Raw genomic sequence first — 19,529 nt, 5'->3', positions numbered from 1 at the left:
TCTCATTCCCGACCCAGAAATCCCGATTTAGAAGTGGATATTCTTTGTCGCCTCGTGGTGGATGTCTGGTGGTCGTCCCCTATCATGTACGGAGTACTCCGTACAATAATGTAGCACCATGGACGCGTTGAGGACAAGTTCCCCCTGAAAAGGCCAACGCCAAGAGTCTAGAGTAGGAGGCAACACATCCCAGAAAATGTCTTCCCGAGGTCTGTTACCGCGGCGTCCAAGTCATACAAGCCACCTGCGCCTCTACTTTTGTTGAATGGAAGCCTAGTTCTATGTATAGTTTCTGATGTGACGTTGTCGCCTCGAGGAGCCATTTTAAAATGCCAGTTCAACTAATATGGTGTGAATTTGCCGCCCCTAACAGCGGATTAACTCTAGTGTAGGGGAGGAGAGCCTTGGCTTTGCGTTTTCCACATTAAGATCATATCCCTCTGGAATGGCCTTGACCGTTATTCATATTGTGGATCATGACAACACGACCCAGAAAGGAGAAAGACATAATGCAAATGGCCAAGTGGCGACTTCACCCTTACGTAGAGAAAGAACGAAACCGAATACGTAAGTGTCCTTAACTAAGAAATTGGCGATATTAGCCAGTCGCCCAGATGCGGGGCTCGAGCGGTAAAAGAGGGGCAGAAAAGGAAGATATCTTTTGCCTCGACAGTTCACAGACGTTTCATTTCTAAAGTTATGGGACCTGGTCCCTTGACCAGAATTATAATAAAGTTGCCCAAGTGATGTTTTCCTAGGGTTTGGAGTGGACACGTGTCAAGGTTTTTTTCCTAAAATGGTTAGCGGCTTTCCACTTTTAGCCAAGGTTAGCCAAGAAAGGTTAGCCACATTTATATCTCTTTGCGAATACGAATCGCCACCTTTGAATACATTGGAAGGTCTTTTGAGTTTTTCAGGGGGAAAACACATGGGATTCATTTTTAGGGGAAATAGAGAATGTTTTCTGTGGATTCTATTTAGTGCTAGATAGTCTATGTAATATTTAGAAACATTACATATGTAGTGGAGTAAAGTTTTCGACATGGGATAGGGGATCTAAAGATCTAACCTTTCAATTTCCGACAGGGGCACCCAAGGTTTAAGCTTGTTTTAGCTCGACTTATCAAACGGGATATACAAAGTATGGTATAGTTAACATGATACGCGTATGGCCCATATTTTATCTTCGCCACAGTGCTCACAGCCCTGTTACACTGCCTTATCCAATTGAACCACTTTACCCACCTTGACCTCCCCTCTTCATTCCCCATGGAGTTCTCCCGTGTCCACATCTCGGTTGGACAGACCAATTTACACTGCCCCCTTTGTTTCTGTCCCCTGGGTCGAGAGGAACGGGATGTCTTGCGCTCCGGCGCTATGCAAGTCTAGGTAACTTAATAGATTAATGGATTCATCATGCCAGTAAAAAAGCAAAAAGAGATGTTGCCGAGGAATTGTCTATTATAATTATCTCAAGGCCATATCCTTCTTCCATGTCCAACCTTCTGACCTAAACAACTAACGGTCAAATCTCATCGGATTCTTTGGTTAATCATACCAGATGAGTAAAATGTCCACCCCAGCTAGGGCTAGGGACAATGTCTTCTCAAGACGCGAGATTGAGGGCATGCTTGCTGAAGACAAGTTGATTATCATTGTCGACGGCCATGTCCTCAAACTGGATTCCTGGATCAAATATCACCCCGGAGGTGATATGGCCATCAAGCATATGATTGGCAAAGATGCCACGGATGAAGTCAATGCGTGAGTATCCCAAATTATCTCTATTCTTGTTCAATTCCATTTGCGCATTATACTAATGCCCTTCTCAAAGACTCCATTCACAGGAAGCCCGTCAGCGCATGAGCAAATTCCGAATTGGCCGAATCGAGGGCCGCTGGACCAACTTCCTCCCTCCCATCCAAGGTGGAAAATTCCGCCCATTGATCGAAAATGAGATCAACGAAGAAGACCTGGTGAGCTCAGAGCTATCAAGCGAAGAGATTTCAGCACCACCATCTCCCATCTTCGAAGCCGAAGACGAAAAATTGGGCCTAAGACGCAGGCTATCAGTATCAACAATTTCCTCGGCAGTCAGTGCCATTCCTCCATCAACAGAAACCAAACCACGAGCCTACGTGATTGATGCTCGAACTCAAGAGGAGATTGAGCTGGATGCATCCAAGTATCCTCCTCTCGACGCAGAACACCAAGAATACATCACAAAGAAATACCGCGAGTTGCACGAGCGCATCCGCGCAGCAGGGCTATACAACTGCAACTACAAAGCCTATGCCATTGAGATCTCTCGCTACGCCCTCTTCTTTGGGCTGTTCGTTTTCTTCCTCAAACATTCTTGGTTCTGTCTATCTGCCTTCTTCCTCGGCTGTTTCTGGCACCAACTTGTCTTCTCCGCCCATGATGCCGGCCACATGGGTATCACGCATAACTATCAGATTGATACCACCATCGGCATGATCATTGCCGATTACATGGGCGGCCTAAGCCTAGGCTGGTGGAAGCGCAGCCACAACGTGCACCACATCGTAACCAACGCTCCCGAGCACGATCCCGATATCGAACTGATGCCCTTCTTCGCCCTCTCGCACCGCTTCTTCAGCTCGCTCCGCAGCACCTACTACGACCGTATCATGGAATACGATGCAGTGGCCAAGGTCACCGTCAAATACCAGCACTACTTGTACTACCCCATCCTTCTCTTCGGCCGCTTCAACCTCTACTTCCTCAGCTGGGAGCACATCATCGTCGGACGCGGACCGAAACACGGCGCGGGCTGGTGGCACCGGTGGTTCGAGTTCGCCGGCCACGTCTTCTTCTGGATTTGGTTCGGATACGGCGTTGTCTGGTGTAGCATTCCCACCTGGTTCAACCGCGTCGTCTTCGTTTTGATCTCGCACATGGTGACTTCGCCGTTGCATGTGCAGATTACCCTGTCGCACTACGCTATGTCCACAGCTGATCTCGGCCCGCTGGAATCTTTCCCCCAGAAGATGCTCCGCACTACTATGGACGTTGACTGTCCGCCTTGGTTGGACTTTTTCCATGGCGGTCTCCAGTTCCAGGCTATTCATCATTTGTATCCCCGTATCCCGCGACACAATCTGCGCAAGACGCAGCAGTTTGTTCGGGAATTCTGTGAGGATGTGAACATTCCGTATGCGGTCTTTACCTTCTATGATGGTAACAAGGAGGTTATTGGTCGTCTTGCGCACGTTGCCAGACAGGCGAAACTTTTGGAGGAGTGCCGGAAGGCTTGTGCGGCGGATCCTCATATGCATTGAAGACGTTCGCTCTTTTGGAGTTGAGCTTTTGAGATACCCATTATGTAGTTTGTATAATTTTGCAAATTGGGATCGCTTTGAACTGTTATATTATATTATATCGTTCAAGCGAAACATCCACCTTTTATAGATCCTTTTTTTCTCCTTCCAATATTATTGCTCTGGATTTCGACTATACTGTGCTCTACTGTATGGAGACCTGGTTTCTATCTGCCAATAATCTACTTTTGACATTGCCTTGTCTTTGTAAATATGTATGCACTTTTGATTGGTAACATTTCTCTGCTTTGTAACACTCTTATTTCCATGAACTACTAGCTACATATTTACAGGGTGCGAAATGACAGGCGCATCTGCTTGCGGTGGGACATTTAAAAAACGACATGGAGACCATGAAATAGATTGAAACAAAAGCCAAATGCTGAAATCGCTTCGAGCTTCGTACACATGGCTTCACAGCAAAGGTAATCCTGAAAACGTAAATTTGAAATTGAAAAAAGCACGCAGTAATCAGTTGATCCATACAAAATGTCACGTGGAAGACGTAACCCGAAAAAGTGAATCCATAACGCCGTCCGCTGCGAAGTAGGATGAAAGAGCAAATGTATAACACAGTTTTCAGGGAGACGTGCAAAGAAAAGAAGAACAACAGTTCAGAGGTCTTGACACAAACCTTATGGCAATGTCAACGAACGGTTCGGTGTCGATGCTATGTTGTGCCTGAAGTGGAGGCACAACCGAGAGTGATCCAAGACTTTAGGATATGAAGAAAATGCAATATGCAAAGCAACCGACGAGCATAAGGCATAACAATGGGACAAAAAGAAAAAAAAGAAAAAAGAAAGATTGAATAGATCCACCAAGAAAAAAAAAGTCCCGAAACACTCCATACACCCAGCGAGGATTGCAATGGAAGAAGAATAGCATCTAAATACAGTCATTAATGCATCATGGTCGTCAGCGAGCCGACGCACATACGGCTGTTTTCCTCGTGTATCGGATAAAAGAAACAAGTGACAAAAAAAAAAAAAAGAACCCAGGCTTTACATATCCCCCTCGTGGTGAAGGGTGACACTGTTGAACTCCTCGAAGGGATCATTAAGTTCGCCGTTCGGAGTGGCGAGGCCCGAGTCCATTGGGACACCTTTCATCCTGGTAGAATCAGTGCCGCCAATATCTACACTAGCGCTCTCTTTGACGTTGCGGAAGTTCACCGTATCCGTACCGGCACGACCCTGGTGGGGAATCATAGGCGGCTTCATGTGACGAATAAGCGCCCATTGCGTCTGCCGGAAGAAGGGATGAGTCTTGACATCCGAGGCACCAGCGCGGGCACCTAGGCGCTTGGTTTCATCCTTGATCAGCAGTTTGCGGATCAGAGACTTGCACAGGTTTGATGTCTGCTGCACACCCGAGTGCTCTGGGAAGTTCACCTCGTCCCGCAGAATGCTGGCAAACGTCGCGTTTCGGTTCTTGCCCTTGAATGGAGTAGTTCCGTACAGCATTTCGTAAATCAAAATGCCCAGGGTCCACCAATCAACGGCGCTGGTGTGACCGCAACCCTTGATCACCTCAGGTGCAATATACTCTTCCGTCCCGACAAAAGAATTTGTTCGGAAATCGGCAATACACGACTTGGTATCAATCGTAGGCAAACCTGTGCTGGAGTTGCCTCCACTGCGCGCGGGAATCATCGTCGGGGCACCCCCGGGCCCAGATTGCTTCGACAGATCGAAATCAGAAAGCATGATATGACCAGACTGGTGAAGAAGAATATTTTCTGGTTTCAAGTCACGGTAAATGAAACCCATGAGATGAAGATATTCCAGTGCAGCAATAACCTCTGCGGCATAAAAGCGAGCTGCATCCTCGGAGATACTCTTGCCAGGGCGGGTTTGCAGGGCTAAAGATGCACATGTCAGCAAGAAATTCTAGAAGATGACGTTGAAGATCGGATAGAAAGGTAAACACACTCCTGAAGAACTCGCCACCACTGCAGTACTCCATGCAGAGATACAAATAATCCTCTGATTGGAAGGAGTGGTAGAGGGTGACAATGAACGGGTGGTTGCTCGTAGCCAAAATCTCTTGTTCGGCCAAGGCTCGTTTAATCTTGTTCCGTTTGATCATCTCCTTCTTGCTCAAAACTAGCCGCAAGTCAGTATATGGCCATTGGACAGTCACCGGTATATAAGAAAAACGTACCTTTCATGGCATACAGACGACTAGATTTCTTCTCGCGCACCAGGTAAACTTTGCCAACATCACCCTTGCCGATCAGCTTGATCTTGTCAAAGCTAGCGGGACCAACCTCCACATTCCGAACTTTGATGGAGTTCGAACTATAGGTGCGGCGGAAAGAAGCGTTACTGCCGAAATCTGAGCTGAGTGAAGAAGGTATCGCCAGATTGGACTCGTCACTGCCTAGATCTGCCAGGCCCATTGACCCGCCTGGCTGTTCCACCAGGGGCTCCTTGCCTAGTTCCGCTGACTGAGGACGGTCACCCTGACCACTTGTAAATAGGCCTTGGGCATTCGGGGCAGAAGCCACACGTCGTAACTTGCGCGCCAATTCCTCTTTGTTTGCAGTGGTCGCCTGTTCTACTGCTGAGACCCCCGTGACTTGCAGCTCAGGGGTATCAGGAGGAGAAGAGGGTACTGAGCCATCATTGCGGTGTCGCAATGCTGGTTGCCCCTGATGGGCAAAGTATGGGTTGGCGGATGCGGTAGGTGACATCGCATCGTCGAGTGGGTTGCCTTCACTAGCAACGGTTGTTGATCGATTGCGGCCTATGCCTGGCAGGAATCGAGACTGCCGGGAAGCAGATTTCTCGTTCTTGGCGGCCCCATGGCTATCCCGTTCGCGTTCGGTACTTCCAGAGGTGTTGGGACTGGGGGATTGGCTGCTTGAACTGTTGATACGGAAAAAGTTCTTTATTCTCGTAGGCAAGTGGCTAGACTCGTTGGAGTGTTTTCGCGTGGGAAGGGAGAGAGCGGGGAAATTCCCGCGCTTCTCATTATTTGTCACCGCCGACGGACTGGAGGCGAAGAGCTGCGTCATATTGGGTGGGTCGCCGTAATCAAAATCGAGACCAAGATGACAATCACCTAGGACCTGTCAAAAAGATGATCCGAAGGGTGCAAAAGCAAGGTGTGAGGCGGGTGAAAGGGCGGTAATGTTTAAGATGCCAAGTACCGGCTGGGGATATAATCGCGCGGGGGCGCAATTGTTAGTAAGAAGCGGTACAACGGGGGGTGTCCACCCAAAGAACCGAAACGACGAAAGCCACAATAACTGGGCTCATGGATAAGACAACATGTCAGAACAAGTAAAGAACGAAGATCAAGAATTGAGAATCCAGTGGGAAAAGAGGGAGGCAAGGAGTATTTGGAGTGGAGAAGGACCCGTGGACGCGGAGGCCAAGGCATTAGTCATCCAAAATCTGGGCAGGCAGGGCAATTCCACCGGTGGCAAAGTGTACAACGTCCATCTACATCAGAAGTGTTGAGAAGAGCTGAGGAAGGGTTATAGAAGTGCTCAGAAAGATCAGTTAGAAAGAAACCATCTCAATCTGACTTTACCGTACTCAACAGGATTTCCCAAATGTAACTCAAGGAAATACGGAATTAAGGAATTAAGGAACTGGGTGGCGATATCCCGAGTAGTTATAAATAACTACATCTAGGTACAACATACATACAATGCACAGCACGTGATAACCATACACTTCATTCCACTGGAAGAATATCAATACATAATAATATCGTACAGATTCATGTTTCAATCCCCTCAATATCGTTTCCTCCCTTGACTCGAATTTGGCCCATGTTGTTCATGTTTTGCAACTTTTTTTTTATGCTTTTCTCTGCCTTTCCTGCTTTCGACATCTGAAACATTTCGGGAACTTCGGGAACACATACATAGGCCTGGGGTCAAATCCCCAATGCCCAACGCCATGGTTGCAAAGCATCAGTGGTGAGCATGCGCATTGATTCTGCTGGTGTTCACAATAGCGGGCGCAGTATGTCTGACACTGGCATTAATCAACTGCGAGGAGTAGACAGGGAAGTAATTGGTGGTTTGCTGACTGTCTGGCGCGTCGAAACCGAGAACAGTTGTTGCAGGTACTTCGTCTCTCAAGTCATCAATCAATCTCGATGAATTCGTGAGCGAGCGACGGGCGTTTCGGACATTTTCACGTGCGTCGTGCCTTCGGCGGGCATTCAGACTCGATGTGATCATACGAGACCCAACGCTGCTGAGACCACCTACAGGTACATGGTGCCTACGGCGGACACTCGACCTCGAGATCACCCTGCTTGGGCTATTCCGGGACAATGGGCTATACCTGCCGTATGGGCTATTCCGAGACAACAGGGGTGTATCCGACATGTCGTCTGGGTAATCCGCTCCGAAGCTGTTCATTGTCAGGGTAAAGCTCCCACTGCGGCTACTATGTGTCAACCCCGGCCCTTCGCACAAGCAAGTGAGTTTGGATGGGACTTACCTGTGGTTCATGCCATCCTCTGATTGTTCGGCTGAGCGTCCTCTCCGTTCACTGGATCCTTCCACTTCCTGACCACCCTCCACGTCCACGACAAACATATCGAAAAGTTCCTGTGGAATGAGAGACGCCTGGTAATCCAACAGCTCAGGACTTCTGCGCTGCAAACCAAAGGAAATGGCTGAGAGCATCTCTTCATTCAGTCCAGGTCCGGTGCTAGAATCTCTGATCGTCTGTTGCTCGTCATCTGAACCGCCCGAAACTGATGCGCCGCGGGGCTCATTCTGAATAAACCGAAGCCCATTCTGAGTTGCACCATGGATCACTTCATCTTCGTTGCTGTGGCACTAGGAGTTAGTACTCTTCAAGTGCTAGCCCGGGGCAAAGAACTTACACGCTAAATGCGAGGTTTGGTGCGTGACTCCCATCGTTTTCAGCTGTGCTAGTTAGTTCGATGGCGTGCTCATCATGGTCGATTTCAGTAATGGAATGCAACGCCGATCTAAAATTCTGAATGTTTCGGCCGAAGTTCCGAGGCAAGGTGTAGCTGATACGACGTCCGTTTCTCGGACGACGTTCTGTCCATGTCTCCTGGGGGAGCCGTGATATGATTGCATCGTGTTCCATCCCAGAACCCATTTCCGGAGGCAAGTCAATGCCCAATCGGGTGTTGGCGTCAAAAGGCGGATCATTGCTTCCTGTAGGCACATTGCCGCTTGTTCCATTCGCATCATGAAACAACTCTGATCTTCTATCAACCTGGATCCGATCGATGAGTGAGTTGCTTCTATTTCTGCTGCGATTTTCATTTCCATGATCACGAATCAACAACTCTGAGCTTCCATCAACCTGCATGTCATCAAACTCTGAGTTGTTCCCGTTTGTGCGGCCTGTTCCATTGCAGTTGTTGTTTGTTGCTGTTAATTGTTGCCTCTGGAATTGGATGGGATGGCCAGTGTTGGGGTCAATAATATCGACCCCACGATTGATGTTGACACGCTCAACCTCATTGGTACCATCAGTCGACGTGTTGTCATATGAACCACCATCGATCGTTCTTCCTGGTTGCCCTTGAATATGGGTGGGATGCTGATGGGCTGCGTTGACAGTAATACCTTCTGGATCATTGGGATTGTCCATGCCAGCTGGGTCTGCATAGCCCATGAGCTGTTCATATTCATCAAGAGCGTTGAGCACTCTGGCCCGTTCGTTGATGTTGTAGACACGCAAATTATAACAAGCATCGCCAGGTGAAATCTGTGGGTCTAATGCGATAGCTTCGTTGACCTCCTCCAGATATCTTCCATGGTTCCGGAGTTTGCTAGTCAGTCGTGACTTTGCCTCAATCATTGCATCAAGGCCGCACATCCACGACACTCTTACGTATCGAACATAAAAATCGCAACCCGGGAACATATCAAACGGGAACATGAACGACATCATCTGCGCAATTGCAGCATCATCATGGCTAATCAGACTCTCGATCGAAACCCATCGTGCCCGGCGCTCCTCAGCCTGACTAGTGGGCTCATAGCCCAGCGCTGCATTTGGAGTATAGGTTTGGCGAACGAACTCCGGGTCGACTTCGCCTGAGGGCTGTTGCTCAATCCATTCAGAATATGGAGTGTTTGATCCAATTATCTGGGAAACAGTTGAATCACGTGGATTGACAGGAACTGCAAACTGGGGTGTCCTTGCCAGCAAAGGCGACGGCAACTGCTCATGCAAGTTATTATCGGACTCTGCGGAAGAACGGATGGTCATCAAGTTCTCTTGTGTGGCTCTGTTGGGGCCACCAGTCACAAGTTGACCTTCAACAAAGACATATTCAACAATGGATTCGTCGTCATTCATTACAGCCATTGGCGCAGGTGATGGGCCACCAAGACGGGGTGGTCTTGGTGGCTCCATTGGAACGATTCTTCCCCCAGCCGTGACTCGCTGGTGTTTCGGGGAAGTGTGCTTTTTCAGAAATTGGGCAAAGCCTGCGTCATTCGTGGAGAACACAGGCTCAAAGGGCTTTTTGCTGGTACGAGTCGGGCGATTCTTGGAGGCTTTCGATGCTGGATTTTTGCTCGGTCGCGATGACCTGACTGACTCTCTAGTCGGCCGATTTCTTGGGTTTTCTGAAAGGATAGGCTTCTTGCTTCGATCAGGACGCGCTCGTCTGCCTATTCATGGATGTCGATGGTCAGCAAGATTCCTTTCATTGGGCTATGCACAGTCGTTGGCCCTGAGACCCATGACAGCTCTGCTTGATGTACTGGGCCCCAGTTCACACCAGCAACCCAATTGAATCTTTGTCTCTTTGGGGAAGACCATTGATCAAAAGCATCATCACAAAGGGAAACTCACAGTGTCTTGCTTCGCTGGTCCACTTGCAGTGCACACCTGTGTCCTGGCACAAGGCCAATAGTGTTGGCAGGTTATACCTCATTTTGTTTATGGGGGCGAAATATTTACCTGTCAAGAGCAAAAGAAACGAAGAAATTCGATAAAAATGAGTCGACAAGGTAATTCGGGTGGAAGGTACAGGATCAATGGAGAAGGAACGAGGGCTCGAGGCTATTCAGAGATTTGGGTCACGCGGTTTATAGTCGACGCGTCTGTTACAATTCAGCACGCGTGATATTGGCCAGTAGCCCTAAACAGGAAGGATGCTTGAGGAAGGCAGAGTGAGAAGATAACAAGTCCGAGAAAACGAAAGAGGTTTTGTTTCTTGGAAATATACGACGACGACATAATACGATTCTTGGCGACGACATAATACACCTGATCTATACACTCTCCCTGATTTTCACAGGCTGAAGGCCACTGTGTACAACCCAATCCTCTTCATGATCCTCAAAAGGCGACCTCGCTTCCATGCCATCGGGCTGATTATTCTCAATCTCCTTTTTCCCCTGCCCCATCTCCCAGCTTCCGGTGCGTTCATGGCCCTGTACAGCAACTCCAACTCCAGCGTCGACACCACTAGACGATTGCGTATTGTCGGTCTTGGAGTTTCTCCATATGGGTTCACTGAACGACACATCGGCATCACTGGCATGTTTACCAGGGCCTTTGAACCCTCCCAAGCTTCCTTTCTTGGGGTTGTTGCCCTTGCGAGCACGATACATGAGGAGTACAATGACTGCTGCGAGTCCAACGACAGCGAGCGTGATAACAGCCCCAATGACACCGGCTACAGCGGGAGCCATACCTTTGTTCTTCTTTGGCTGGGATACACTCGGGTCTAACACTCCATTGCAGAACACAGTTTGAGCGTTACATCGGAGGCACCATTCTTGGGTTGAAGCCACGGCAAATGTCTCCAGCTCGGATTGGAACTCAGTATATGGGATTGATGCACGACTGGGACTGTGTCCAAAGAGGGAATACGATTCGAATTCGGTGGTGTTGTCGGTCCCATTGTGAAGCAAGAATCTCACATACAAATTGTCGATTCCAGGGTAGGATGGATACAAGTTGCTGCTATCCTCGAAGCTGTACAGCTCGAAAACAAACGAGCCACCTCGTACCAAGCGGGAGAAGAAGTTGGGTTGATGCTGGTTTGCGAGTCCCACCAGAGACGACAGGGCAACAGCTGGCTCATCACCACCGAACAACAGGGTCATCTTCTGCCGGGTGCCACTTTCCTGGATGTTCAGATCGAAGGCTTCTAGAATGCTCGATGCCAATGTCTGTCCCGCAATCGGACTGGCTACTCCGATCACAGAACCGCTGGAAGATGATTGTTGGCTGTTTGTTCTCCATACGTACTGGTCCGCTAGCGAGCGGGCACGAAGGATGTCGGCTTGATTCAGACTTTCCAACAAGCTGTCATTATGCACAACTTCATAATCCAAATATTCCGAGATTGTGACGGCATTCGTGTAAGTTGCGGACGATTCATCGTAGACTCCAGACAATGCCAGTTTCCACAGTTTCCTATAAAAGGCTTCTGTATCTCGTGTGATATCTTGGACTTCGTCGCTGCCACAGTATTCGCCCTCGGCGGCATCATACATGTCACACATTGCGTGACCTTCTATGAAAATAGACTGGGGATCTGCCTCGCCGACTGTGACAATCCGAGGATATTGGTATCCGTTCAATGGCGCCTGTGCAAACGATCCGTTCGCAATTTGGCTACTCGGTATGTCCATTGAGCCGAGTGGTGGGTATAGACCCTGCATGAATGCTTGGGCGGAGCCAACAATGTTTTGGTCTGTTGTCGAGAGCACATCCACATCGTTTGGGTCCAAAATTATTGGGGATATGTTCTGGATTTGAGTATTAGAGTGTCCAGATACATAACGAGAACGGAAATCCGATGCTGCCGCGGCGAGTTCGTTGGCTCCATAGTCGGTCAAGGTCTGAGAGCTGGTGAGCGCACTGGGCTTGCTGTCTCCGTGGACAGTAAATGCAAAGACTCCCCATACTTTCTCGATGGAGTGGGAGTCTTGAGCTGAAACCACCAAGCCATGCAGGGCCAGGAGAGCGACGAATAGGCCGTACATCAAGATGGTCTTCCAGGCATATAAGAACAGCAATACTTGACTGGATTGATTGACTTTCTTTACAAACTACGGGGGCAACCTCTTTGTAGTAAAGAAACTTGGACCTCCATGGTCCAGACCTCTAGTGGTACGGTAGTGTTAGGGCTGCCAGGATACCATACCAGGGAACCAGACGGTGAAATATCCGCTTTCGGGGATCGGTACTACTGCAAGTAGACATACCGGCTTTCTATTCGTGAATATCAAAACTGAAGGCACTGTAAGCTTTCGGGTTCTTCGGATGGTAGGGAATAGTTGAATCTTGACGACATTAAGCATGCCTAGAAATTAATCTCGGAGTATGTAATAGAAAAAAACTAAGAAGTGGTCAAAAACGTTATTTGAGGAGCTCCTACGAGCTAAGATTACCCAAAAGATATCGCTAAGACTCAATAATCTCACAAGTCAAACAGGATATATATTATCCAGCAGGATAACTTCATTCGATTTATAGATTCAGAAAGTATCATGACTCAATCTTCCTACGTTGGATTTTTGTGTGGATATTCATCACAGCTCGATTTGATTCATAGGATTGGTAGGCCCAAGGTTGCACGCGATTTATACCCCGATGAAATAGGATTGATGACGCGCACAAATTACGCGCGTGGAGGAAGAGTCGATGGGACTTTTATATACATCAGCCTACATAGATGCCCAGGTGATACTCTATTAATTGAATATAATAGTATATAAAATGATAGAATGCCGTCTACAAAACGAAATTCCTTGAAGAGATTACAAGTAGCGCACATCCATGTAACTAGACATCGCCAGTGAACAAATCGCCAAAAGGTATACCGAACACGCTAGTCTCAAAACGGCACTAGCCTCCTGCCCTAGGTACCCGTCCGACCTACAATATATATAGGCGCCATAGGGTTCTCTGAATGTGAGAAAGAGAGAAAATTTGATGATATCTACATATGTAGTGTTTTCTCTCATACAAATCAATTCAAATCAATCCAAGCTAAGAAGATTACTAGTAGCCCTGGAGAGTTGCCAGACTGAAATCTGACCTTTGTTTGGCCTCAGAGATCGTCGGTCCAGATCAGAACCGGGGTGAGAACTCTGTCAAGATCTCAGAGATGAAAAAGAGGTCCCTAGATAAGATACCAGTTCTCTATGTACTCGATGAAACAATTGATGGGTCGGTAATGGTATGATTCTCCTAGAACTATCTCAATCCCCATGGATATTTCTCCCGAAGGCGGACTGGTCCTTACGTCCTACCGCCTTCTCATTATCTGGCAGAACACCGTAGATCTGACTATTAATTCCCCGGATTCAACTGTAGGTCTAGAATATTTAATAAGAGACAGGTTTCATGCCAGGCTTATAACTTGTAGAACAAGATGACAAGTAGCTATTCTACATGAGTTGATGGTGGTACCTTTCCACTGGTGTGCGAGAGACCTAAAATGCGAATGTGAATGAATGATGTACCTTGTGTATGGTGAACACACGAAAAAGGTACTTAGGTGTTGAAATCGTAAACACACGCACATAACTAAATTAAGCCACTCACCTTTCACTAAATCTTTCTTTTCCTCTCCCCACCTATCTGTCTTCCTAGCGTTTCCACACACATTTTCTTTAATGCCCACGCTTCCACCCATCACCTCTGAAAGCCCACCGCCCGGCAGAAAAATCATCTTTTCGCTCCTCCATCCTCTTCCGCAAGCCCTACAAATGCGCCCTACCCCTAAGCCCTCATTTCTGCTCTCGGAAGTTGATACCCCGACCCCAGGCAGGCGCTCCGTCCAAATGGTCGAGACTCGAGGCGCGCGGCCATCATTCGATGGCCAGGAAACATCTGACTTTCCTCCCTTCCCCTCTGATGGAGGTGACATTGGTAAGTGTTCTCTTCAGGCTCCTCATCCGATCGTCCCGTTCACCAGCTTCGACCACCCCCCATACCTATTACCCTCACCGCCAATGAACCTCAATATAACCTGGGAATCAATACTCACCATTAAATTTGTATCATAGACCAAAAAGTGCCTCATTCCCTCGATGATGAGGAACATGGCTCGCCTCCGGCTGCCAAAAAGCGCCGTACAGGCGATGGCCCCGACGGCGATATTTCTCTGCCCGACGAAGTCATCCTGATGGCCGATCAGCATGGCCCTGGTCATAAAATCGAAGAAGAATTGGCCTCGGCTCTCGGCGAAGGCGTTATTGACACCGTTGAGCAAACCGATCATAATGTAAACCAAGCTCTTCAACATGGCACACATGAGACCCATGATACCTCTACCGGGGTCGCGACCACTCAGGACAGTACCTCTGATCTCAATCCCGACGTGGCCACAATCATTTCCGAGATCATGGATCACACAGAGCGCCAGGAACAAACCGTCGCAATGGGACCTCAAGAACTACCGCCGTCGAACGATTTCCCGGGAGCCAGAGGTTTTGCTTTCCTCAAGGCCAACTCTCACCTCAAGATTCAGAGTCTCCCTATCCTGGACAATCTCGTGAGTTGAATTGACACTATTAACGTGATCTCTGTTTCCTAACATTTGCCATTACCTCCTAGTCTACGCAAATCTTGTCGTTCCTTTCCAAGAACACCTACCAAGACCTCACTGCTATGGTGTCCGAACCTGACTCCGAAAATGGCCAAGCATATGCCACCATGCGCTCCTTGTTCGATCACACAAAGCGAGTCTACACCGTCAAGCACTCATTCCTTCAGCCTACGGACCTTGAAATCACAGACCCTTCTCAAATTGATGTCATTCGCAAAGCGAATCTGGCGTCCTTTGTGTCGAGTATCTTCGGATCTCAGGAAATTGGGTTTGCGGACCTCAACGATCATTTCTTAGACGTGTTTGTCCCTGAGGGTGGTCGTTTACTGAAGGTTCAAGGTGCTTTGTACCTCGAACTTAAGACACAGGCTTTCATCGCAGCCATGCATAACAAGTCTCTCACCCGTACGCAGCTTCTCTACAATCTATTCCCTGACGACATGGAACAGCGGTTGCTGGCGAGACGTCCTGGTACCCGACAGCTGGCCCCATCTGAGACGGATTTCGTGAACCGCCTCACCTCTCGCCGTGACATCCTTCTCAATGAGATTAACAACGAGGAAGCGCTGAATGCCCTGCCAGATAAGTACCACTGGGAAGATTTCCTCCGAGATCTTAGCTCCTACATTTCCAAGAACTTTGACGCCATCAATACCCAACAGGTTCGTTTGTCGCCTTCATGATTTCTGAAATGTTGTGCTTGTGCTAACATCATCTAGGGAAAGAAAGCTGTCAAGGGACGTCAGCCATCAAGTTCAAATGGCGATGCTCACGAGTCACCCAACACCACCCACCAGGGTCAATTCTCACTCAACCAACAAGTTGAAGTCCCGGTGGACCGAAACATGCATGGCGACCTTGTCGCGCGTGCTGCCCGAGCTGCGCAGATTGCCCTCCAGGGACATGGCCTCCGACGCTCTCAGCTGCAGTCGCAACAACAGCATCAACAACAGCCTCAACAGACCCAGTCTCAGGCTAGCCCGTCACCTCTGCCGCAGCAACCCCAACACCAGCAGCAACAGCAGCCGCCACCACCACAACAACAGCAGCCGCCACCACAACAGCAGCAACAACAGCAGCCGCAGCAGCAGACGAGCCAACCCGAGAACCAGTATCTTCATGGCTACACTGCTGCACAACAACCGCAGCCAGCTCACCAACAATATCATCATAGCCCCACCCCCCCGGGAGGTTATCAAACACAGCAGGCCTCTCCCTTGACTTTCCAGCAGAGCCCGTTGCAGGCCACCTTCCAGCAATACAACCCCAATGCAGCACAAGCCATGCAAGCCAGGGCGAATGGCATGTCCTCCAACCATGGATACATGCCGGGGATTCCCCATTACTCTCAGTCACAGCCCACTCAGGTCCTCTACGAACGCGCCCGGATGGCCGCTTCCGCCAAGTCTTCCCCGACTAGCCGCAAATCTGGTCTTCCCAGCCAACGTCGACCCTGGACCACTGAAGAAGAGAATGCGTTGATGGCCGGCCTGGACCGCGTCAAGGGTCCCCACTGGAGTCAGATTCTTGCTATGTTTGGACCTGGTGGAACGATCAGCGAAGCACTCAAAGATCGCAACCAGGTGCAGCTGAAGGACAAGGCTCGTAACTTGAAGCTCTTCTTCTTGAAGAGTGGAATTGAGGTACCATACTACCTGAAGTTCGTCACTGGCGAATTGAAAACCCGCGCTCCTGCCCAGGCAGCCAAGCGGGAAGCCCGTGAAAGACAGAAGAAGCAGGGCGAAGAAGACAAGGCTCACGTGGAAGGAATCAAGGGTATGATGGCACTTGCTGGAGCTCATGGGGCACCCGTGTCAGGCCATGATATGTCCGCCTCGCCTAGCCTTCCACCGGATGCCAACAGCCAATCCGTGTTTGATCAAACTGCGGAACAGAACCTCATGCAGACGCTGAGCCAGGAGGTACACGGAAGTCAGTATCCTCAGCAGCATGCTCAGCCAACTCCTGACCACATCGATCCTCATATGCAGTTGGGACAGTAGAGGATTGTCATCCAACCATTTATCTTGTTGATTTAGCTTTTCATCCACAAGATTCGTCATGAGAACTTGGGATTTGCAATTTCGTTTCGGAGTCTAGGACTGGATTGTGATATTTGTTCCTTCGGGAACCACATTTGTTTTACTATGGGATTGCGACATTGCGCCGGATTAGGCGATTGCTTTTATTGCATTCCAAGTGTATGAGTACATAGTGATAGAGTCAAAATGAATGATAATGAAGAAAAGAACCACACTTTTATAGCTGTAGATAGATTCAAGTACAATTCCAATATAGTTACTACATGCGTTAAGTAGCGAGTAGATCCACCCAAATGGCCCGTGCACTACCCGTGTGACTTTGAATCTCCCTATAAACGAACATATAACCGCCGTAGCCATTGATTGGTCTTGTACTTGGAAGTCTGCAGCCCAGTCTCAATTGAAGGATACTTGCAGGGGTTTTCCGCCGATATTTGCCCAACATGGCCGACTCTCAAACATCGCAACCTCCCCAACCCATACCTCAGAACGGATCACAAGAGCATCCCCCTCCGTCCGAATCTGAAGATAACATCAAAACTGAGCCTGATCTTGATGCTTCCATCGAAAAAGACGTCGAGATGAAGACCGAGAACCAGACCGGAGCGAATGCGAACGCCAACGCGGCGCCTGGCCAAGATCCCATGGCCCCCGCGCCAGAACCCTCTAAGAAGGAAACAAGCTTGCGCGAGTTCCTCGGCAAGATGGACGACTATGCACCAATTGTAAGTCATCTCTGAAACAACACTGTAACCTCTCTGAGCTTTGCCTGATCGCCTGGTCACACGGTGGACAATGGCGTCCCCGCCACCATCGATCTACCCCAAGATTTCGCATGCGAAAGCAAGACCCACGACACAAGACAGAAGATCCATCGGACAACCAAGGAAAAGCAATAAAACTAACCCTCGATCTCCAGATTCCCGACGCAGTAACCGCCCACTACCTCACCCTCGCCGGTCTCCCACCACCAGGCACAGGCCCCGGCCAAACCCCACCTCACCTGGCGCGCCTCCTAGCGCTCGCCGCGCAAAAGTTCGTCTCAGACATTGCAGCGGATTCGTACCAATTTGCCCGCATCCGCGCCTCAAACAGCTCCTCCGCAAACAACCCCATCGGCAGTCTAGCAGCTGCGGCTGGACTCGGCGCTCCAGCCGGCGCAGGCGGTGCCCCAGCTCCTGGCGGTGATGGCAGCAAGGGTAACAAAGCCGGCACCCATCTTGGTATCCAGCGGCCTGGATTTGGAGGTGGTGGTTCCGGTGGCTCTGGTCAGGGACGCACGGTGTTGACCATGGAGGACCTCGGCATGGCTGTTTCAGAATATGGGGTTAGCGTGAAGCGAGGCGAGTTCTACAGGTAGTATGGTGATGGATACTGCTCTTCGGGAACTTTCTTGTTTGTGCCGGGTTTTTATTTGCACTCTTTCCCATCATTTGTCTTTTGCGTTTTTCGGGCTTATGGCGTTTAGGTGTGCAAATGGTCTTGAGTGACCTGGGATCATGACTGCATTGTTAGTCTGGGCTGGTGGCTGGGAGGATCCAATGGATGGCGTTTTCTCTTTTTTTTAACTGTGATTTTTGTTTCTAGAATGCATGTATGCAATGCTACAGAAACTAGTTATGAAATGATATAAAACATTTCCCATGTGGTGCTAGCTTGGAAATGTGCATTAAAATCCGCAAGAACACAGCATTTTGAACTAGGACCAGTGATCAATAGGGCATTGATATATTTGTCTTTATATGCAGGTTCTATATTTGGGTATTGTATACGAATTGCATTGCACTTTGCGATTTGCAGTTTGCATCTAGGAAAAAAAAGAATGTATATTGAACTCCGACCCAAAAGCAGCTAATGTCACATAGAATCCAACGATATATCTGTACATAGTGTGGCAAAATAAAGAAATGCAACGCAGTTCTCCTAGCGCAAAGAGATATCTGCAACAGGCGATCATGCGAATCGTTTATTTGTTCTTAGACTGCTTGTATGTGAAGCGCTTGCGGGTCCTATAGAGCAAATAAAATGTTAGCAACTTATCACATCACACTCCGAACCTGCTCATCGCTCATGACGAACTGGCGTAGAAGGATGTATACATACGCAACATATTCTCCAAGCTTCCGTCCGACCATCTCCTCTGTCACCGTGATCTCGACGTATGTCTTGCCATTGTGCACAGCAAAGCGCAGGCCGACGAAGTTCGGCAGGATGGTTGCTGCGCGTTTCGTGGTGCGGATCGGGGGGGTGTTGGGGGGAGGAGGGAAAGTGCGTGGGAGAATGAGACTATTTTGGATCATCCAGTCAGCTTTTAGTTCCAGTGTGAGATATTCCCATCATGAGAAGATTTCTAGGTTCGAAGGTAGGGCGGGTTTGGTTTCTGTTCGGCATGGATTGGATGTCACTTACGGGACGATGTTTGGGCCTGTTATAAGTGTTAACGTGTGGTCTTTTAGGAACTTATCCTGAAATAGAGATCTTCCAGATCGGACAAGACTCACCTTTCCAGACTGACCGGCCAAAAAGGGCGCGTGTGGGGAACATTTTGGCTTGAGGGTTTCCGCAGCTGCGATTCCGCGATGTTGAAGATCGATGTCGAAGTCTC

At 48.9% G+C, this 19,529-nt stretch overlaps 8 protein-coding genes across 8 annotated transcripts; 4 read left to right on the top strand and 4 right to left on the bottom strand.

Moving 5' to 3' along the window:
* Positions 1-1,570: 1,570 nt before the first annotated feature.
* N7471_006040 (fatty acid desaturase) lies at positions 1,571-3,302 on the top strand (the record flags this gene model as incomplete). The annotated part of the gene is made up of 2 exons (XM_057278759.1): positions 1,571-1,764; positions 1,835-3,302. 2 exons carry the CDS (start codon positions 1,571-1,573, stop codon positions 3,300-3,302), a joined length of 1,662 nt encoding a protein of 553 aa, XP_057138369.1.
* Positions 3,303-4,345: 1,043 nt separating this feature from the next.
* On the bottom strand, positions 4,346-6,363 carry N7471_006039 (putative serine/threonine protein kinase (Nrc-2); the record flags this gene model as incomplete). The annotated part of the gene is made up of 3 exons (XM_057278758.1): positions 4,346-5,205; positions 5,276-5,449; positions 5,508-6,363. 3 exons carry the CDS (start codon positions 6,361-6,363, stop codon positions 4,346-4,348), a joined length of 1,890 nt encoding a protein of 629 aa, XP_057138368.1.
* Positions 6,364-6,619: 256 nt separating this feature from the next.
* N7471_006038 (uncharacterized protein) lies at positions 6,620-6,811 on the top strand (the record flags this gene model as incomplete). Its single annotated transcript, XM_057278757.1, has 1 exon — positions 6,620-6,811. The coding sequence occupies one exon, from the start codon at positions 6,620-6,622 to the stop codon at positions 6,809-6,811; it is 192 nt and encodes a 63-aa protein (XP_057138367.1).
* A 461-nt stretch (positions 6,812-7,272) lies between these two features.
* N7471_006037 (uncharacterized protein) lies at positions 7,273-10,244 on the bottom strand (the record flags this gene model as incomplete). Its single annotated transcript, XM_057278756.1, has 4 exons — positions 7,273-7,753; positions 7,811-8,146; positions 8,202-9,978; positions 10,163-10,244. The coding sequence occupies 4 exons, from the start codon at positions 10,242-10,244 to the stop codon at positions 7,273-7,275; spliced, it is 2,676 nt and encodes an 891-aa protein (XP_057138366.1).
* Positions 10,245-10,584: 340 nt separating this feature from the next.
* Positions 10,585-12,309, bottom strand: N7471_006036 (uncharacterized protein; the record flags this gene model as incomplete). The annotated part of the gene is made up of 1 exon (XM_057278755.1): positions 10,585-12,309. One exon carries the CDS (start codon positions 12,307-12,309, stop codon positions 10,585-10,587), a length of 1,725 nt encoding a protein of 574 aa, XP_057138365.1.
* Positions 12,310-14,040: 1,731 nt separating this feature from the next.
* N7471_006035 (uncharacterized protein) lies at positions 14,041-16,885 on the top strand (the record flags this gene model as incomplete). The annotated part of the gene is made up of 4 exons (XM_057278754.1): positions 14,041-14,203; positions 14,341-14,828; positions 14,891-15,544; positions 15,602-16,885. 4 exons carry the CDS (start codon positions 14,041-14,043, stop codon positions 16,883-16,885), a joined length of 2,589 nt encoding a protein of 862 aa, XP_057138364.1.
* Positions 16,886-17,367: 482 nt separating this feature from the next.
* Positions 17,368-18,284, top strand: N7471_006034 (putative TFIID and and SAGA complex TAF10 subunit; the record flags this gene model as incomplete). Its single annotated transcript, XM_057278753.1, has 2 exons — positions 17,368-17,649; positions 17,844-18,284. 2 exons carry the CDS (start codon positions 17,368-17,370, stop codon positions 18,282-18,284), a joined length of 723 nt encoding a protein of 240 aa, XP_057138363.1.
* Positions 18,285-18,890: 606 nt separating this feature from the next.
* On the bottom strand, positions 18,891-19,468 carry N7471_006033 (mitochondrial 37S ribosomal protein uS19m; the record flags this gene model as incomplete). The annotated part of the gene is made up of 4 exons (XM_057278752.1): positions 18,891-18,933; positions 19,028-19,210; positions 19,334-19,349; positions 19,426-19,468. 4 exons carry the CDS (start codon positions 19,466-19,468, stop codon positions 18,891-18,893), a joined length of 285 nt encoding a protein of 94 aa, XP_057138362.1.
* Positions 19,469-19,529: the final 61 nt, after the last annotated feature.

Source organism: Penicillium samsonianum (genome assembly GCF_028829775.1).
Source record: "Penicillium samsonianum strain IBT 33392 chromosome Unknown utg000003l_segment0_segment0, whole genome shotgun sequence".
In the NCBI taxonomy this organism is placed as follows: domain Eukaryota; kingdom Fungi; phylum Ascomycota; class Eurotiomycetes; order Eurotiales; family Aspergillaceae; genus Penicillium; species Penicillium samsonianum.
This window is presented reverse-complemented; position numbering and strand designations above follow the sequence as displayed.